The sequence below is a fragment of the Ranitomeya imitator genome, chromosome 4, assembly GCF_032444005.1.
Source record: "Ranitomeya imitator isolate aRanImi1 chromosome 4, aRanImi1.pri, whole genome shotgun sequence".
Taxonomy (NCBI): Eukaryota; Metazoa; Chordata; class Amphibia; order Anura; family Dendrobatidae; genus Ranitomeya; species Ranitomeya imitator.
The window spans coordinates 246,779,701-246,798,234 of NC_091285.1; the positions used below are offsets into that span (position 1 = coordinate 246,779,701).

Sequence of the window (18,534 nt, forward strand, 5' to 3'; positions counted from 1 at the left end):
GTGTTGGGCAGGCGGGATTATGTGTGGTGATGTGGTGGGGGCGGTATTATGTGTGGTGATGTGGTGCTGATTGTGTGGTAATGTGGTGGGGGCGGGATTGTGTGTGGTAATGGGGTGGGGGTGGGATTATGTGTGATGATGTGGTGGGGCGGATCTACTGTGCAAGGGGCGGGATTAGCGAGTAATCACGATGCCTCTTATATATATATAGATGTGTTTCACTTTTTGTGTTGAAGAACTGAAATAAATTAACTTTTGATTAATATTCTAATTTTGTGAGAAACACCTGTACAATACAGAAAAAATCTTTTCAACTCACAGTTTATACAACAGGCATTCTGCAAAAAAAGTTATTTTCTGGGGCTCTCTTTTTACTATGATCAATCAATACTCCTGTTTTCTTTAACCATTCTGTACATGAAAGTGCTGTATTAACCCCTTCCCAACCTTGGGCGTATAGATAAGTCATATCTTTAATGCGGCACCTCGACCTCAGTCACAGTGATCGCATTAAAATGCCAGTGCCATCTTACAGCAGGGCACATGATGTTTCAGGCAATCCGATCACGCAACTTTTTTTTGCCTGTCTATTCCCCCCTCCCCTTTGCACAATTCTGTCTGTGCGTCGTACATCCGCTGAACCGCTTTTCAGACGTACACCACTGATTTCCACCCGTGCTCGCTTTTTTTTTTCCTATTTTTTTTCTTATCCCCTTTTTGCACCACATCAGTGAGTGCGTCCTGCAGCTGTCATTCACTGGTCGGTGACTAACATCACTGACAGGCCTCCGGTTGTTGTTTTTTTGTGAAAAAAATTTAGATTAGTTGATGGGATTAGAATAGGGACAGCATAAATATACTGTAGTAATCGACGTCTACTACCGTATTTGTTAGTGACAGATAGTGAAGAGTAAAAAAAATAATTTAGATTAAGGACAGTAAAAATATACCGTACTATTCGTTGTCTATTACAGTATTTTTTATTGAATTGAGTTAGGGTTAGTGTCAGCGAGGAAAAAAAGAATCTCATTTATGAGTCCTAGAGCCGTTGAGCACTGATTGCTGAAGCACATCAGTGATCGGCCTTCGGTTGTTGCTTTTTTTTTTCTGGTAGTGTAAAAAAAAAGAAAATGTAGAATCATTGATCGGATTAGATTAGGAACATTAAAAATATAGTGCAGCAATTATCATCTACTACAGTATTTTATACCAAACTGAATTAGGGTTAGTGACAGTGCGGGAAAAAATAATCACATTCGTGGGTGCTTACTACAGCTGTCGAGAGCTGATCGTTGACGCATGTCAGTTATCTGCCTCCGGTTGTTACTTTTTTTTAGATTGGGGAAAAAAAGAATAAAAAAGATTTTTGGGTAGTTGATCAGATTAGATTAGGTATAGTATAAAGTGATTGTCTACTACAGTATTTTTTACTGAATTGAGTTAGTTAGTGTCAGATTGTTGCAGGTGCTCAGTAATTTTATTTATTTTTACTGACCTCCATTTAGTAATTTTGTATTTTATTTTACTAAATTTGTAATTTTTGTTTTTTCTATTCTAATTAAAAAAAAAGTCTACACACAACTGAATAAAATTTGGTACACAAACACCACATACATTAAAAAAAATGTCTTCGAGCTCGTCTCAAACACGGTATTCAGCGGAGGCATATGCTTTCTTTGCCTCTGACACGGACAGTGAGGGAGATGATGCCTCCTTTATTTTTCCACTTCTTCAAGTGCCGAACCGCCAATCAGATGCCACAGGACAGGAAATGAATCAGCACCCACCATTACTGACCATGTATGGACCTTACCCCCCGAAGATTATGAGCCACTGTTCCTGATTTTATGGCACAATCAGAAATCCAATTTTACACCACCAACCTTACAGAAATAGAATTTTTCAAAGTCTTTTTCTCTGAAGATTTTGTAAATCTCATAGTGGCTCAGATAAATTTGTACACCCAGCAATTTTTGGCACAAAACAGTCCATCACCATTTTTTAACTGGACCCCTGTGGACGCAGTTGAAATGATGACATTTTGGGGCCTTTTCTTTCACATGGGGTTAATGAGGAATCTAGAGCTTCGGCAATATTGGAGTGCTGACATTTTGTATAAGCACTCCAGTGTTCCACATGGCTATGACTCGTAAACTACTTGAGGCAAACCACAAATTTTATGATAATTTTATTATAATGCACAATGTCTTCTGCAAATTAATCCCAACTTTGGCTGACTTTTCAAAGTTCTGACAATCATTGATCACTTCAGCAACAAGCTGAGGTGTACGTGCCCCATAGGAACATTTGCGTGGATGAGTTCCTTACTGCCCAGTAAGAGGGCCAGGTGCGGAATTAAGCTCAACAATCTGTGTGAGAGTACCTCATGGTACACCCACAGGTTAAAGGTACCGTCATACTGAACGATATCGCTAGCGATCCGTGACGTTGCAGCGTCCTGGCTAGCGATATCGTTCAGTTTGACACGCAGCAGCGATCAGGATCCTGCTGTGATGTCGTTGGTCGCTGCAGAAAGTCCAGCACTTTACTTCGTCGCTGGACTCCCTGCAGACATCGCTGAATCGGCGTGTGTGACGCCGATTCAGCGATGTCTTCACTGGTAACCAGGGTAAACATCGGGTTACTAAGCGCAGAGCCGCGCTTAGTAACCTGTTGTGAATTCCGCTCTTGGGCTCCCTCCGGTGGTTGGAAGTGGCACTTTTGTGTGTTCTGCTCTTGGGCTCCCTCTTGTGGTTTCGAGTGGTATGGCTGCTCCTTGGAGTTGGCTGTCAGCAGCTGCCTCCACTGATCGTCTCTTCTGCTCGGCTATTTAGGCCTGGCTCTTTCCTTCAGCCAGTGCCACCTGTAAATGGTTCCTGGTTGGATTCACATCTCTTTGGATTTCCCTGTTATCCTGACCAGTTCAGCAAAGCTAAGTTTTTGCTTGCTCTTTTCTGTCCATAGTTTGTGGACTTATTCGTTCTGTGCTTTCTATGTTTGTCCAGCTTATCAGTATGAATTAATTCTGTCTTGCTGGAAGCTCTGGGAAGCAGATTTACCCTCCACACCTTTAGTCAGGTGTGAGATTTTTTGTAAGCTCTGCGTGGATTTTTGTAGTGTTTTATACTGACCGCACAGTATTCCATCCTGTCCTATTTAGCTAGACTGGCCTCCTGTGCTCATCCTGGTTTCATTCTGTGTATGTATTTTCCCTCTCCACTCAGTCATTATTTGTGGGGGCTAATCTATCCTTTGGGGATTTTCTCTGAGGCAAGATAGCTCTCCTGCTTCTATCTTTAGGGGTAGTTAGATCTTAGGCTGTGACGAGGTGCCTAGGGAGCGTTAGGAGCGTCCCTCGGCTACTTCTAGTGTTGTGTTTTGAACTTAGGGACTGCGGTCAGTACAGTTACCACGTGCTTCAGAGCTCGTTCCATGTTGCTCCTGGACCACCGTATCATAACAGTACAAGTGGCCAAAAATGAATTAAATGCATTTCAAAAGAAGGAAAAGAAAGTTCTGAACCATTTTTTTTTCTGTGCTCTGGTTTGTCTTTTTTTTCCTCTTGATATCTGGGTGGTTCAGGATATATGCTTTGGCATGGATGTTCAGGGTTTGTTTTCTCGTGTGGATCAACTTGCTGCAAGAGTACAGAGTATCCAGGACTATGTTGTCCAGACTCCGGCTTTAGAGCCTAGAATTCCTACTCCTGATTTGTTTTTTGCGGACAGATCCAAGTTTTTGAACTTTAAAAATAACTGCAAATTGTTTTTTGCTTTGAAACCCCGTTCTTCTGGTAATCCCATTCAGCAAGTAAAATTCATCATATCCTTGCTGCGTGGTGACCCTCAAGACTGGGCTTTTTCTCTTGAAACAGGGGATCCGGCATTATTGAATGTAGATGCATTTTTTCAAGCGCTCGGATTATTGTATGATGAACCTAATTCTGTGGATCATGCAGAAAAAACCCTGTTGGCCTTGTGTCAAGGTCAGGAAGCGGCAGAGTTATACTGCCAGAAATTTAGAAAATGGTCTGTGCTCACTAAATGGAATGAAGAGGCTCTGGCTGCTATTTTCAGAAAAGGTCTTTCTGAAGCCCTTAAAGATGTTATGGTGGGCTTTCCTACGCCTGCCGGTTTGAGCGAATCTATGTCTCTAGCCATTCAGATTGCTCGGCGTCTGCGCGAGCGCAAAGCTGTGCACCATATGGCAGTATCCCCTAAGCAGAGTCCTGAATCTATGCAATGTGATAGGATTTTGACTAGAACAGAACGGCAGGAATTCAGACGTCAGAATAGGCTGTGTTTTTACTGTGGTGATTCTGCTCATGTTACCTCTGATTGCCCTAAGCGTACTAAGAGAGTCGCTAGGTCTGTTACCATTAGTACTATACAGCCTAAATTTCTCTTATCTGTGACCCTGATTTGCTCATTGTCGTCCTTTTCTGTCATGGCATTTGTGGATTCAGGCGCTGCCCTGAACTTGATGGACTTAGAGTTCGCCAGGCGCTGTGGTTTTTCCTTGCAGCCTTTGCAGAGCCCTATTCCTTTGAGGGGTATTGATGCTACACCCTTGGCCAAGGATAAACCTCATACACAGATGACTATGTACATGGCTCCAGCACATCAGGAAGATTGCCGTTTTCTGGTGTTGCATAACCTGCATGATGTTGTTGTACTGGGTTTTCCATGGTTACAGGAACATAATCCGGTGCTGGATTGGAAAACTACAGTGCCTACAAGTAGTATTCAACCCCCTGCAGATTTAGCAGGTTTAATAAGATGCAAAAAAAGTTAGAGCCTTCAAACTTCAAACAAGAACAGGATTTATTACCAGACGCATAAATCTTACAAACCAAAAAGTTTTGTTGCTCAGTTAAGTTTTTATAAATTTTAAACCTAAAAGTGTGGGTCAGTTATTATTCAACCCCTAGGTTTAATATTTTGTGGAATTACCTTTGTTTGCAATTACAGCTAATAATCGTTTTTTATAAGACCTGATCAGGCCGGCACAGGTCTCTGGAGTTATCTTGGCCCACTCCTCCGTGCAGATCTTCTCCAAGTTATCTAGGTTCTTTGGGTGTCTCATGTGGACTTTAATCTTGAGCTCCTTCCACAAGTTTTCAATTGGGTTAAGGTCAGGAGACTGACTAGGCCACTGCAACACCTTGATTTTTTGCCTCTTGAACCAGGCCTTGGTTTTCTTGGCTGTGTGCTTTGGGTCGTTGTCTTGTTGGAAGATGAAATGACGACCCATCTTAAGATCCTTGATGGAGGAGCGGAGGTTCTTGGCCAAAATCTCCAGGTAGACCGTGCTATACATCTTCCCATGGATGCGGACCAGATGGCCAGGCCCCTTGGCTGAGAAACAGCCCCACAGCATGATGCTGCCGCCACCATGCTTGACTGTAGGGATGGTATTCTTGGGGTCGTATGCAGTGCCATCCAGTCTCCAAACGTCACACGTGTGGTTGGCACCAAAGATCTCGATCTTGGTCTCATCAGACCAGAGAACCTTGAACCAGTCAGTCTCAGAGTCCTCCAAGTGATCATGAGCAAACTGTAGACGAGCCTTGACATGACGCTTTGAAAGTAAAGGTACCTTACGGGCTCGTCTGGAACGGAGACCATTGCGGTGGAGTACGTTACTTATGGTATTGACTGAAACCAATGTCCCCACTGCCATGAGATCTTCCCGGAGCTCCTTCCTTGTTGTCCTTGGGTTAGCCTTGACTCTTTGGACAAGCCGGCCTCGGCATGGGAGGAAACTTTCAAAGGCTTTCCAGGCCGTTGAAGGCTAACAGTAGTTCCATAAGCCTTCCACTTCCGGATGATGCTCCCAGCAGTGGAGACAGGTAGGCCCAACTCCTTGGAAAGGGTTTTGTACCCCTTGCCAGCCTTGTGACCCTCCACGATCTTGTCTCTGATGGCCTTGGAATGCTCCTTTGTCTTTCCCATGTTGACCATGTATGAGTGCTATTCACAAGTTTGGGGAGGGTCTTAAATAGTCAGAAAAGGCTGAAAAAAGAGATAATTAATCCAAACATGTGAAGCTCATTGTTCTTTGTGCCTGAACTACTTCTTAATACTTTAGGGGAACCAAACAGAATTCTGGTGGGTTGAGGGGTTGAATAATAAATAACCCTCTGAAAAGACTTTTCACAATTTAAAAAAAAAAATAAACAAAGAAATAACATTCTTTGTTGCTGCAGTGCTTTTCACACTTCCAGGCTGATCTACAGTCCAAATGTCACAATGCCAAGTTAATTCCAAATGTGTAAACCTGCTAAATCTGCAGGGGGTTGAATACTACTTATAGGCACTGTATGTCGGTGACTAGTTGGGGTTGTCAAGGGGTACATAGTGACGTTCCTTTGATGTCAATTTCCTCTTCCCCCTCTTCTGATGTCCCTGAGTTTTTGTCGGATTTCCAGGATGAATTTGATGAGCCCAAGTCCAGTTCCCTTCCTCCGCACAGGGACTGTGATTGTGCTATTAACTTGATTCCTGGTTGCAAGTTCCCTAAGGGCCGACTTTTCAATCTGTCTGTGCCAGAGCATGCCGCCATGCGGAGTTATGTCAAGGAGTCTTTGGAGAAGGGGCATATTCGGCCCTCTTCGTCACCATTGGGAGCGGGTTTCTTTTTTGCTGCTAAGAAGGATGGCTCCTTGAGACCCTATAAAAAAAAAAACACCAGTATACAGGCAAAGATGCTTACCTGTTCAAGGCCTCCAACAACTGCACTAACCAGGGTGCAGCGGACGCAAGTTAAGATGGCAAATACACAGGTGCAATAATACCGATAATGCAGCCACCCTACAATGACGAATTGGCCGCTTGGTGCACCTGTGCAAACAAATAGTCTGTATGTGGCGTGTTCACACAGGAATGCAAAGTATATGGCTCAAAGCCTATTAATGACGCCATATAGCGGGCTTACCATAATGCATCCTGTGCGAACAGAGGCCACAGTGTACAGAGCCATCTAGGGCCCAGCCGCACCCTGGAAAAAATATACAGTGCACCAAAAACATAACAATGTATGCAAGGTATTGGTCGATATTATGGCCACAATATTTAAGCTGCCAACCCACGTCAAGGGTCCTTACATATTGGCAGTCCTAATCTAAAAAAACACCATAAGAGGAAAGACCTCCACTATTCTAAACAAAAAAACACCAGTATACAGGCAAAGATGCTTACCTGTTCAAGGCCTCCAACAACTGCACTAACCAGGGTGCAGCGGACCCAAGTTAAGATGGCAAATACACAGGTGCAATAATACCGATAATGCAGCCACCCTACAATGAGGAATTGTTTTTTTAGATTAGGACTGCCAATATGTAAGGACCCTTGACGTGGGTTGGCAGCTTAAATATTGTGGCCATAATATCGACCAATACCTTGCATACATTGTTATGTTTTTGGTGCACTGTATATTTTTTCCAGGGTGCGGCTGGGCCCTAGATGGCTCTGTACACTGTGGCCTCTGTTCGCACAGGATGCATTATGGTAAGCCCGCTATATGGCGTCATTAATAGGCTTTGAGCCATATACTTTGCATTCCTGTGTGAACACGCCACATACAGACTATTTGTTTGCACATGTGCACCAAGCGGCCAATTCGTCATTGTAGGGTGGCTGCATTATCGGTATTATTGCACCTGTGTATTTGCCATCTTAACTTGGGTCCGCTGTACCCTGGTTAGTGCAGTTGTTGGAGGCCTTGAACAGGTAAGCATCTTTGCCTGTATACTGGTGTTTTTTGTTTAGAATAGTGGAGGTCTTTCCTCTTATGGTGTTTTTCTCCTTGAGACCCTGTATTGATTATCGTCTTCTTAATAAGATCACGGTCAAATTCCAATACCACTTGCCTTTGCTTACTGATTTGTTTGCTCAGATTAAGGGGGCTAGTTGGTTTACCAAGATTGACCTCCGAGGGGCATATAATCTTGTTCGTATTAAACAGGGTGACGAATGGAAAACTGCATTTAATACGCCCGAAGGCCATTTTGAATACCTTTTGATGCCATTTGGGCTCTCTAATGCTCCATCTGTGTTCCAGTCTTTCATGCATGATATTTTCCGCAATTATCTTGATAAATTCATGGTCGTATATTTGGATGATATTTAGATTTTTTCCGATGATTGGGAGTCTCATGTGAAGCAGGTCAGGATGGTGTTCCAGATCCTTCGTGATAATGCTTTGTTTGTGAAGGGGTCTAAGTGCCTATTCGGAGTTCAGAAGGTCTCTTTTTTGGGTTTTATTTTTTCTCCCTCGTCTATAGAAATGGATCCTGTTAAGGTCCAAGCTATTCATGGCTGGATCCAACCCACATCTGTGAAGGGCCTTCAAAAATTTTTGGGCTTTGCTAATTTCTATCGCCGTTTCATTGCCAACTTTTCCAGTGTGGTTAAGCCCCTTACTGATTTGACGAAGAAAGGCGCTGATGTGATGAATTGGTCCTCTGCGCCTGTTGAGGCCTTTCGGGAGCTTAAACGCTGATTTACTTCTGCCCCTGTGTTGCGTCAGCCGGATGTTTCTCTTCCTTTTCAGGTTGAGGTTGACGCTTCTGAGATTGGGGCAGGGGCCGTTTTGTCTCAGAGGGAGTCTGATGGTTCTTTGATGAAACCGTGTGCTTTTTTTTCCAGAAAGTTTTCGCCTGCGGAACGCAATTATGATGTCGGCAATCGGGAGTTGTTGGCTATGAAGTGGGCGTTTGAGGAGTGGCGACATTGGCTTGAGGGAGCTAAGCACCGCGTTGTGGTCCTGACTGATCATAAGAATCTGATTTACCTCGAGTCGGCCAAGCGGCTGAATCCTAGACAGGCTCGATGGTCCCTGTTTTTCTCCCGCTTTGATTTTGTGGTCTCGTATCTTCCGGGATCTAAGAATGTTAAGGCTGATGCCCTCTCTAGGAGTTTTTCGCCTGATTCTTAAGGAGGGGGTGATTCTTTCTGCTATCTCCCCTGATTTGCGGCGGGTGCTTCAGGAATTTCAGGCTGATAGGCCTGACCGCTGTCCAGTGGGGAAGCTGTTTGTTCCTGATAGATGGACAAGTAAGGTAATTTCTCAGGTTCATTGTTCAGTGTTGGCTGGTCATCCTGGGATTTTTGGTACCAGAGATTTGGTTGCTAGGTCCTTTTGGTGGCCTTCCTTGTCGCGCGATGTGCGTGCTTTTGTGCAGTCCTGTGGGACTTGCGCCCGGGCCAAGCCTTGCTGTTCCCGTGCTAGTGGGTTGCTTTTGCCTTTGCCGGTCCCTGAGAGGCCCTGGACGCATATTTGTCATGGATTTTATTTCGAATCTTCCTGTTTCCCAGAAGATGTCTGTTATCTGGGTTGTTTGTGACCGGTTCTCTAAAATGGTCCATCTGGTACCTTTGCCTAAGTTGCCTTCCTCCTCAGATCTGGTTCCATTGTTTTTTCAGCATGTGGTTCGTTTGCATGGCATTCCGGAGAATATTGTGTCTGACAGAGGTTCTCAGTTTGTCTCTAGATTTTGGCGGGCCTTTTGTGCTAGGATGGGCAATGATTTGTCTTTTTCTTCGGCGTTTCATCCTCAGACTAATGGCCAAACTGAGCGAACTAATCAGACCTTGGAGACCTATTTGAGATGCTTTGTGTCTGCTGATCAGGATGATTGGGTGTCTTTCTTGCCGTTGGCCGAGTTTGCCCTTAATAATCGGGCTAGTTCGGCTACTTTGGTTTCACCTTTCTTTTGTAATTTTGGTTTTCATCCTCGTTTTTCTTCTGGGCAGGTTGAGCCTTCTGATTGTCCTGGTGTTGATTCTGTGGTGGACAGGCTGCAGCAGATTTGGACTCATGTGGTGGACAATTTGACGTTGTCTCAGGAAAGGGCTCAACGTTTTGCTAACCGCCGTTGGTGTGTTGGTCCCCGGCTTCGTGTGAAGGTTTCTTCCCCTAAGTTTTAGCCTCGGTTTATTGGTCCTTATAAAATTTCTGAAATAATTAATCCGGTGTCTTTTCGTTTGGCTCTTCCAGCCTCTTTTGCCATTCATAATGTTTTTCATAGATCTTTGTTGCGGAGATATGTGGTGCCCGTTGTTCCCTCGGTTGATCCTCCTGCCCCGGTGTTGGTTGAGGGAGAGTTGGAATATGAGGTTGAGAAGATTTTGGATTCTCGTTTTTCGAGGCGAAGGGTTATGGCCAGGAGGATAATTCTTGGGTTGTTGCCTCCGATGTCCATGCCGCCGATTTGGTTCGTGCTTTTCACCTGGCTCGTCCTGATCGACCTGGGGGCTCTGGTGAGGGTTCGGTGACCCCTCCTCAAGGGGGGGGGGGTACTGTTGTGAATTCCGCTCTTGAGCTCCCTCCGGTGGTTGTAAGTGGCAGTTTTGTGTGTTCTGCTCTTGGGCTCCCTCTTGTGGTTTCGAGTGGTATGGCTGCTCCTTGGAGTTGGCTGTCAGCAGCTGCCTCCACTGATCGTCTCTTCTGCTCGGCTATTTAGGCCTGGCTCTTTCCTTCAGCCAGTGCCACTTGTAAATATTTCCTGTTTGGATTCACATCTCTTTGGATTTCCCTGTTATCCTGACCAGTTCAGCAAAGCTAAGTTTTTGCTTGCTCTTTTCTGTCCATAGTTTGTGGACTTATTCGTTCTGTGCTTTCTATGTTTGTCCAGCTTATCAGTATGAATTAATTCTGTCTTGCTGGAATCTCTGGGAAGCAGATTTACCCTCCACACCTTTAGTCAGGTGTGGAGATTTTTTGTAAGCTCTGCGTGGATTTTTGTATTTTATACTGACCGCAAAAATATTCCATCCTGTCCTATTTAGCTAGACTGGCCTCCTGTGCTCATCCTGGTTTCATTCTGTGTATGTCTTTTCCCTCTCCACTCAGTCATTATTTGTGGGGGGCTAATCTATCCTTTGGGGATTTTCTCTGAGGCAAGATAGCTCTCCTGCTTCTATCTTTAGGGGTAGTTAGATCTTAGGCTGTGACGAGGTGCCTAGGGAGAGTTAGGAGCATCCCACGGCTACTTCTAGTGTTGTGTTGAGCTTAGGGACTGCGGTCAGTACAGTTACCACGTCCTTCAGAGCTCGTTCCATGTTGCTCCTGGACCACCGTATCATAACAGTAACCCGCTATTTACCCTGGTTACCAGCGTAAAAGTTAAAAAAAAACAAACACTACATACTTACCTTCCGCTGTCTGTCCCCGGCGCTGTGCTTCTCTGCACTGGCTGTGAGCGCCGGCCAGCCGGAAAGCACAGCGGTGACGTCACCGCTATGCTTTCCGGCCGCTGTGCTCACAGTCAGTGCAGGAAAGCACAGCGCCGGGGACAGACAGCGGAAGGTAAATATGTAGTGTTTGTTTTTTTTAACTTTTACGCTGGTAACCAGGGTAAACTATCGGGTTACTAAGTGTGGCCCTGCGCTTAGTAACCCGATGTTTACCTTGGTTACCGGCATCGTTGGTCGCTGGAGAGCGGTCTGTGTGACAGCTCTCCAGCGACCAAACAGCGACGCTGCAGCGATCGACATCGTTGTCAGTATCACTGCAGCGTCGCTGAGTGTGAAGGTACCTTTAGAGTTTATGAAGGGATGTACCCCCTGAAAGCCTCCCTGTCTTGGGAGTCAGTGGGGAAATTGTTTGGGATTTGATGCACCCACTGCTGGATCAAGGTTATCACTTCTATGTAGATACCTTTTATACCAGAATACCATGCTTTAAGTACCTCTCTGCGCGAGCCACCGCAGCCTGCGGTACTGTCCTCAAATATCAAAGAGACCTCCCTAAGAGGCTGATTGGGCAGTTGCTCAGAAAGGGTGAGAGCAGAGCCCAATGTAGCAACAACATGCTGATGCATGGACAAGTGGTGCAAGGACAAGATGGATGTTTTTTTCTTGACCACTATACATGGTGATGGCAGCACCCCCACCGCTGTACAAGGTAACTCTACACAGGTCACCAAACCAGACTGTGTACTGGGGTACAACAAGAACATGAGCGAGTTGATCTATCTGATCAAGTCCTCCAGCCATACAATGTCATGAGAAAAACCAAGGTGTGCTACAAGAAGCTGGCCGTTCACATCATACAGATGGCAATGTGCAACACTTTTGTGTTATTACAATATGCAGGCCAGACTGATATGTACCTTCTCTTCCAGGAGGTAGTAATCAAGGCCCTAATCTTTGGAGATCAGGAAAGAGCATGCACCAGTACTTCCGGAACTGAAAGTGCTCGTGTCGTACCTGGCCAACATTTCCCCGGTGAGGTCCCTCAAAGCACAAAAAAAGGAAGGTTGCAAAAGAGGTGCCAAGTGTGTTACCGAAGGGGGATACGCAAGGACACCACTTATCAATGCGAAACCAGCCCCGTCAAACATCTCCTGTGTATAAAAGAATGCTACCAACTGTACCACAAATCCATGGACTACTAAATTAATTTCTGACTTGCACAACTCGCGTATGCCAACGTGACGTACACTGCACAACTCACGTATCCTAACCTGACGTACACTACACAACTCACATATGCCACCCTGAAATACGCTACATAACTCACGTGTACCAACCTGATGCACTCTAGACAACTTGCATATGCTACCACATTATAAAATTCACATACCAGGACACACTAGATCAATTCCAATGTAGGGTCAATTGTGGCAGGTTTCCACTGTTTAAGTACATCGGGGGCTCTCCAAATGCAACATGACACCCACAGACCATTCTATCAAACTCTGCATTCCAAAACATCACTCCTTTCCTTCTGAGCCCTTCCATGCGCCCAAACAGTAGTTTTCCTCTACATATAGTAACAGTAACATAGTTATTAAGGTTGAAGGAAGACTTTAAGTCCATCTAGTTCAACCCATAGCCTAACTTAACATGCCCTAACATGTTGATCCAGAGGAAGGCAAAAAAAACCCATGTGGCTAAAAGTAAGCTCCATATTGGGGAAAAAAATTCCTTCCCGACTCCACATACGGCAATCAGACTAGTTCCCTGGATCAACGCCCTATCAGGAATCTAATATATATAACCTGTAACATTATACTTTTCAAGAAAGGCATCCAGTCCCCTCTTAAATTTAAGTAATGAATCACTCATTACAACATCATATGGCAGAGTTCCATAGTCTCACTGCTCTTACAGTAAAGAATCCGCATCTGTTATTATGCTTAAACCTTCTTTCCTCCAGACGTAGAGGATGCCCCCTTGTCCCTGTCTCAGTTCTATGATTAAAAAGATCATCAGAAAGGTCTTTGTACTGTCCCCTCATATACTTATACATTAAAATAAGATCACCCCTTAGCCTTCGTTTTTCCAAACTAAATAGCCCCAAGTGTAATAACCTATCTTGGTATTACAGACCCCCCTGTCCTCTAGTAACCTTGGTCGCTCTTCTCTGCACCCGCTGTAGTTCAGCTATGTCTTTCTTATACATCGGAGACCAGAACTGTACACAGTATTCTAAGTGTGGTCGAACTAGTGATTTGTATAGAGGTAAAATTATATTCTCCTCATGAGCATCTATGCCTCTTTTAATGCATCCCATTATTTTATTTGCCTTTGTAGCAGCTGCCTGACACTGGCCACTAAATGTGAGGTTGTCATCCACCCATACACCCAGGTCTTTTTCATTGACGGTTTTACCCAGAGTTTTAGAATTAAGCACATAATTATACATCTTATTACTTCTACCCAAGTGCATGACCTTGCATTTATCCTCATTAAAGCTCATGTGCTATTTTTCAGCCCAAGCTTCTAGTTTACATAAATCATCCTGTAATATAAAATTGTCCTCCTCTGTATTGATTACCCTGCAGAGTTTAGTGTCATCTACAAATATTGAAATTCTGCTCTGTATGCCCCCTGCAAGGTCATTAATAAATATGTTAAGAAGAAGAGGGCCCAATACTGACCCCTGTGGTACCCCACTGCTAACCGCGACCCAGTCCAAGTGTGCACCATTAATATCCACCCTTTATTTCCTATTCCTGAGCCAGCTCTTAACCCACTTACACATATTTTTCCCTATCCCCATTATTCTCATTTTATGTATGAACCTTTTGTGTGGAACCGTATTAAAGGCTTTTGAAAAGTCCATAAACACTACGTCCACTGCGTTCCCTTGGTCCAGTCCGAAACTTACCTCTTCATAGAAATTGATCAGATTTGTCTGACAGGAACGGTCCCTAGTAAACCCATGTTGATATTGGGTCATGAGGTTATTCCTCTTCAGATACTCCAGTATAGCATCCCTTAGAATTCCCTTCAGGATTTTACCCACAGTAGAGGTTAAGCTTACTGGCCTTTAATTACAGAGTTCAGTTTTTGTCCCCTTTTTGAATATTGGCACCACATTTGCTATACGCCAGTCCTGTGGTACAGATCCTGCTATTATGGAGTCTTTAAAGATTAAAAATAATGGTCTATCAATGACTGTACCTAATTCCTGCAGTACTCAGGGGTGTATCACATCCAGGCCCGGAGATTTGTCAATTTTAGTGATTTTTAGACGCCGCTGTACTTCATGCTGGGTTAAGCAGGTGACATTTAATGGGGAATTTTTGTTATCACTGATCTTATTGTCTGCCATGGAATTTTCTTGAGTAAATACTAATGAAAAAAAGTAATTAAGCATATTGGCTTTTTCCTCATCCTCATCCACCATTTCACCCAGACTATTTTTAAGGGGGCCAACACTATCATTTTTTAGTTTCTTACTATTTACGTAGTTAAAAAGAATATTTTGGGATTATTTTTACTCTCTCTGGCAAGGAGTCTCTCTGTCTCAATTTTTGCTTTTTATAGAATTTATTTAATTTTCTTTATTTATTTAATGCCTCATCACTACCTACTTGCTTTAATTCTCTAAATGCTTTCTTTTTGTCCCTTATTGCGCCCCTTATATCTCTATTTAGCCATATTGGTTTCCTCCTATTTCTTTTAGTATGTTTATTCTAATACGGTATATACTGTGCACAGGTCCTATCCAGGATGCTAATAAACGTCTCCCATTTTCTTTGTGTATTTTTATGTCTCAGGATATACAGTTAGGGCCAGAAATATTTGGACAGTGACACAAGTTTTGTTATTTTAGCTGTTTACAAAAACATGTTCAGAAATACAATTATATATATATAATATGGGCTGAAAGTACACACTCCCAGCTGCAATATGATAGTTTCCACATCCAAATCGGAGAAAGGGTTTAGGAATCATAGCTCTGTAATGCATAGCGTCCTCTTTTTCAAGGGACCAAAAGTAATTGGACAATGGACTCTAAGGGCTGCAATTAACTCTGAAGGCGTCTCCCTCGTTAACCTGTAATCAATGAAGTAGTTAAAAGGTCAGGGGTGGATTCCAGGTGTGTGGTTTTGCATTTGGAAGCTGTTGCTGTGAGCAGACAACATGCGGTCAAAGGAACTCTCAATTGAGGTGAAGCAGAACATCCTGAGGCTGAAAAAAAAGAAAAAATCCATCAGAGAGATAGCAGACATGCTTGGAGTAGCAAAATCAACAGTTGGGTACATTCTGAGAAAAAAGGAATTGACTGGTGAGCTTGGGAACTCAAAAAGGCCTGGGCGTCCACGGATGACAACAGTGGTGGATGATCGCCGCATACTTAATTTGGTGAAGAAGAACCCGTTCACAACATCAACTGAAGTCCAGAACACTCTCAGTGAAGTAGGTGTATCTGTCTCTAAGTCAACAGTAAAGAGAAGACTCCATGACCGTAAATACAAAGGGTTCACATCTAGATGCAAACCATTCATCAATACCAAAAATAGACAGGCCAGAGTTAAATTTGCAGAAAAACACCTCAAGAAGCCAGCTCAGTTCTGGAAAAGTATTCTATGGACAGATGAGACAAAGATCAACCTGTACCAGAATGATGGGAAGAAAAAAGTTTGGAGAAGAAAGGGAACGGCACATGATCCAAGGCACACCACATCCTCTGTAAAACATGGTGGAGGCAACGTGATGGCATGGGCATGCATGGCTTTCAATGGCACTGGGTCACTTGTGTTTATTGATGACATAAGAGCAGACAAGAGTAGCCGGATGAATTCTGAAGTGTACCGGGATATACTTTCAGCCCAGATTCAGCCAAATGCTGCAAAGTTGATTGGACGGCGCTTCATAGTACAGATGGACAATGACCCCAAGCATACAGCCAAAGCTACCCAGGAGTTCATGAGTGCCAAAAAGTGGAACATTCTGCAATGGCCAAGTCAATCTCCAGATCTAAACCCAATTGAGCATGCATTTCACTTGCTGAAATCCAGACTTAAGACGGAAAGACCCACAAACAAGCAAGACCTGAAGGCTGCGGCTGTAAAGGCCTGGCAAAGCATTAAGAAGGAGGAAACCCAGCGTTTGGTGATGTCCATGGGTTCCAGACTTAAGGCAGTGATTGCCTCCAAAGGATTTGCAACAAAATATTGAAAATAAAAATATTTTGTTTGGGTTATGTTTATTTGTCCAATTACTTTTGACCTCCTAAAATGTGGAGTGTTTGTAAAGAAATGTGTACAATTCCTACATTTTCTATCAGATATTTTTGTTCAACCCTTCAAATTAAACGTTACAATCTGCACTTGAATTCTGTTGTAGAGGTTTCATTTCAAATCCAATGTGGTGGCATGCAGAGCCCAACTCGCGAAAATTGTGTCACTGTCCAAATATTTCTGGCCCTAACTGTACATATGGGGTGTCAGCATAGTCAAAAGAAATTGCACAACAGATTTGGGGTCCATTTTCTCTTCTTTACCCTTGTGAAAATAGAAAAATTGGGGCTAAAATAACATTTTTGTTGTGAAAATAAAAAAGTTAATTTTTTTAAACTCAACTTTATAATTTTCTGTGAAGCGCCTGGGTGCTTACCATACATCTAAAAAAAATTCCTTGGGGGTATTTTTTCCAAAAAGGGGTCAGTTTGGGTTAATTTCCACTACTTAGGCACATCAGAGGCTCTTGAAACTCGACCTGGCATCCACTCTTGATTCCAGCCAATATTGTGTTCAAAAAGTCAAACATCGCTCCTTCCCTTCTGAGTTCTGTTGTGCAGCCAAACAGTGATTTTCCCCCACATATGAGATATCTGCGTACTGAGGAGAAATTGCACAACAATTTTTTGTCCATTTTCTCCTATTACCTTTGTGAAAATAAAAAAATGGGGGATAAAAGTTCATTTTTTGTGGAAAAAGAATAGATTTTTTTTGTATTTTTTTTTTATGTTATAAACTTCTGGTGGTTCAAGGTGCTTACCACACATTTAGATACATTCTTTGAGGGTCTAGTTTCCAAAATGGGGTCATTTGTGAGGGGCTTTCACTGTTTAGGCACATCAGGGGCTCTCCGAATGCGACATGTCATCCGTTCTCAATTTTAGCAATTTTGCATTCAAAAAGTCAAACTGTGCACCTTCCCTTCCGAGCGCTGCCATGCACCCAAACAGTGGTTTTCCCCCACATATGGGATATCGGTGTACTCAAGAGAAATTGCACAACATTTTTTGGTGTCCATTTTCTCCTGTTACCCTTGTGAAAATAAAAAAATGGGTCTAAAGTAAAATGTGAAAAAAGTTATTTTTGTCCTTCCACATTGCTTTTGTTCCTGTGAAGCACCTGAAGGGTTAATAAGCTCCTTGTTTGTAGTTTGGAGCACCTTGAGTGGTGCAGTTTTTAGAATGGTTTCAGTTTGGGGTATTTTCTGTCATATAGGACCCTCAAACTCACTTCAAATGTGATATGGTCCCTATAAAAATGGTTTTTAAATGTTTTTGGAAAAATGAGAAATTGCTAGTCAACTTTTATTCCATTATAACTTCCTAAAATAAAATTGGTTTAAAAATTGTGCTGATGTAAAGTTGACATGTTGTAAAGGTTAATTATTAACTATTTTGTGAGACATTTCTTTGTGATTTAAGGTCATAAAAATTAAAAGTTTAAAATTGCAACATTTTCGGCAAATTTCCTATTTTTTTTATTTTTTTTACAAAGAAACACAAGTCATATCGAAGAAATGTTATCACTATCTTAAAGTGCAATATGTCAAGAAACACCGTCTCGGAATCCGTGGAATTCGTTGAAGCGTTTCATAGCTATTACCACAAAGTGACACTGGTCAGAATTGTAAAATTTGGCCTGGTCATGAAGGTGAAAACAGGCTTGAGGGATAAAGAAATTTCACCTTGTATAAAAATAAAAAAATCTGTCCTGACGTTATAAAAAGTTGTTTATTTATATGTGCCTAGCTGAATTGTATTATCTTTGTATACTGAACAATTTTTTTTCTGTTGCAGAAACTTTGTATATTTGACAGTTTTGGAACACTTGTGTTTGCTGTGTTTATGGGAATATGGGGTAAGAGTTTTCTAGTTCACTAAAGGTTTCTTCATTTCATTAAAGTGTTTTTTTCATTAATTCTTAGAAACCACTGCTCCCCTGCCTCCCGCTTTCCTGCTTGCTGAGGAATAGTTTGCATGACTGAATGATTGACATTTCCAATCAGCGGCATGGTTGCGCCGCTGGTCCAAAATGTCCAAGATGCATAGGTAGAG

General features: G+C 42.9%; 1 protein-coding gene across 3 annotated transcripts in view; it reads left to right on the top strand.

The window, feature by feature from the left end:
* The window catches only part of ANO6 (anoctamin 6), a 302,301-nt gene that overhangs the window by 139,326 nt on the left and 144,441 nt on the right, over positions 1–18,534 (top strand). For all 3 annotated transcript variants that reach the window (XM_069764476.1, XM_069764475.1, XM_069764474.1), the window contains one exon: positions 18,277–18,337. In XM_069764476.1, the coding sequence (XP_069620577.1) occupies positions 18,277–18,337 (61 nt within the window). The remainder of the gene's footprint in view (positions 1–18,276; positions 18,338–18,534) is intronic.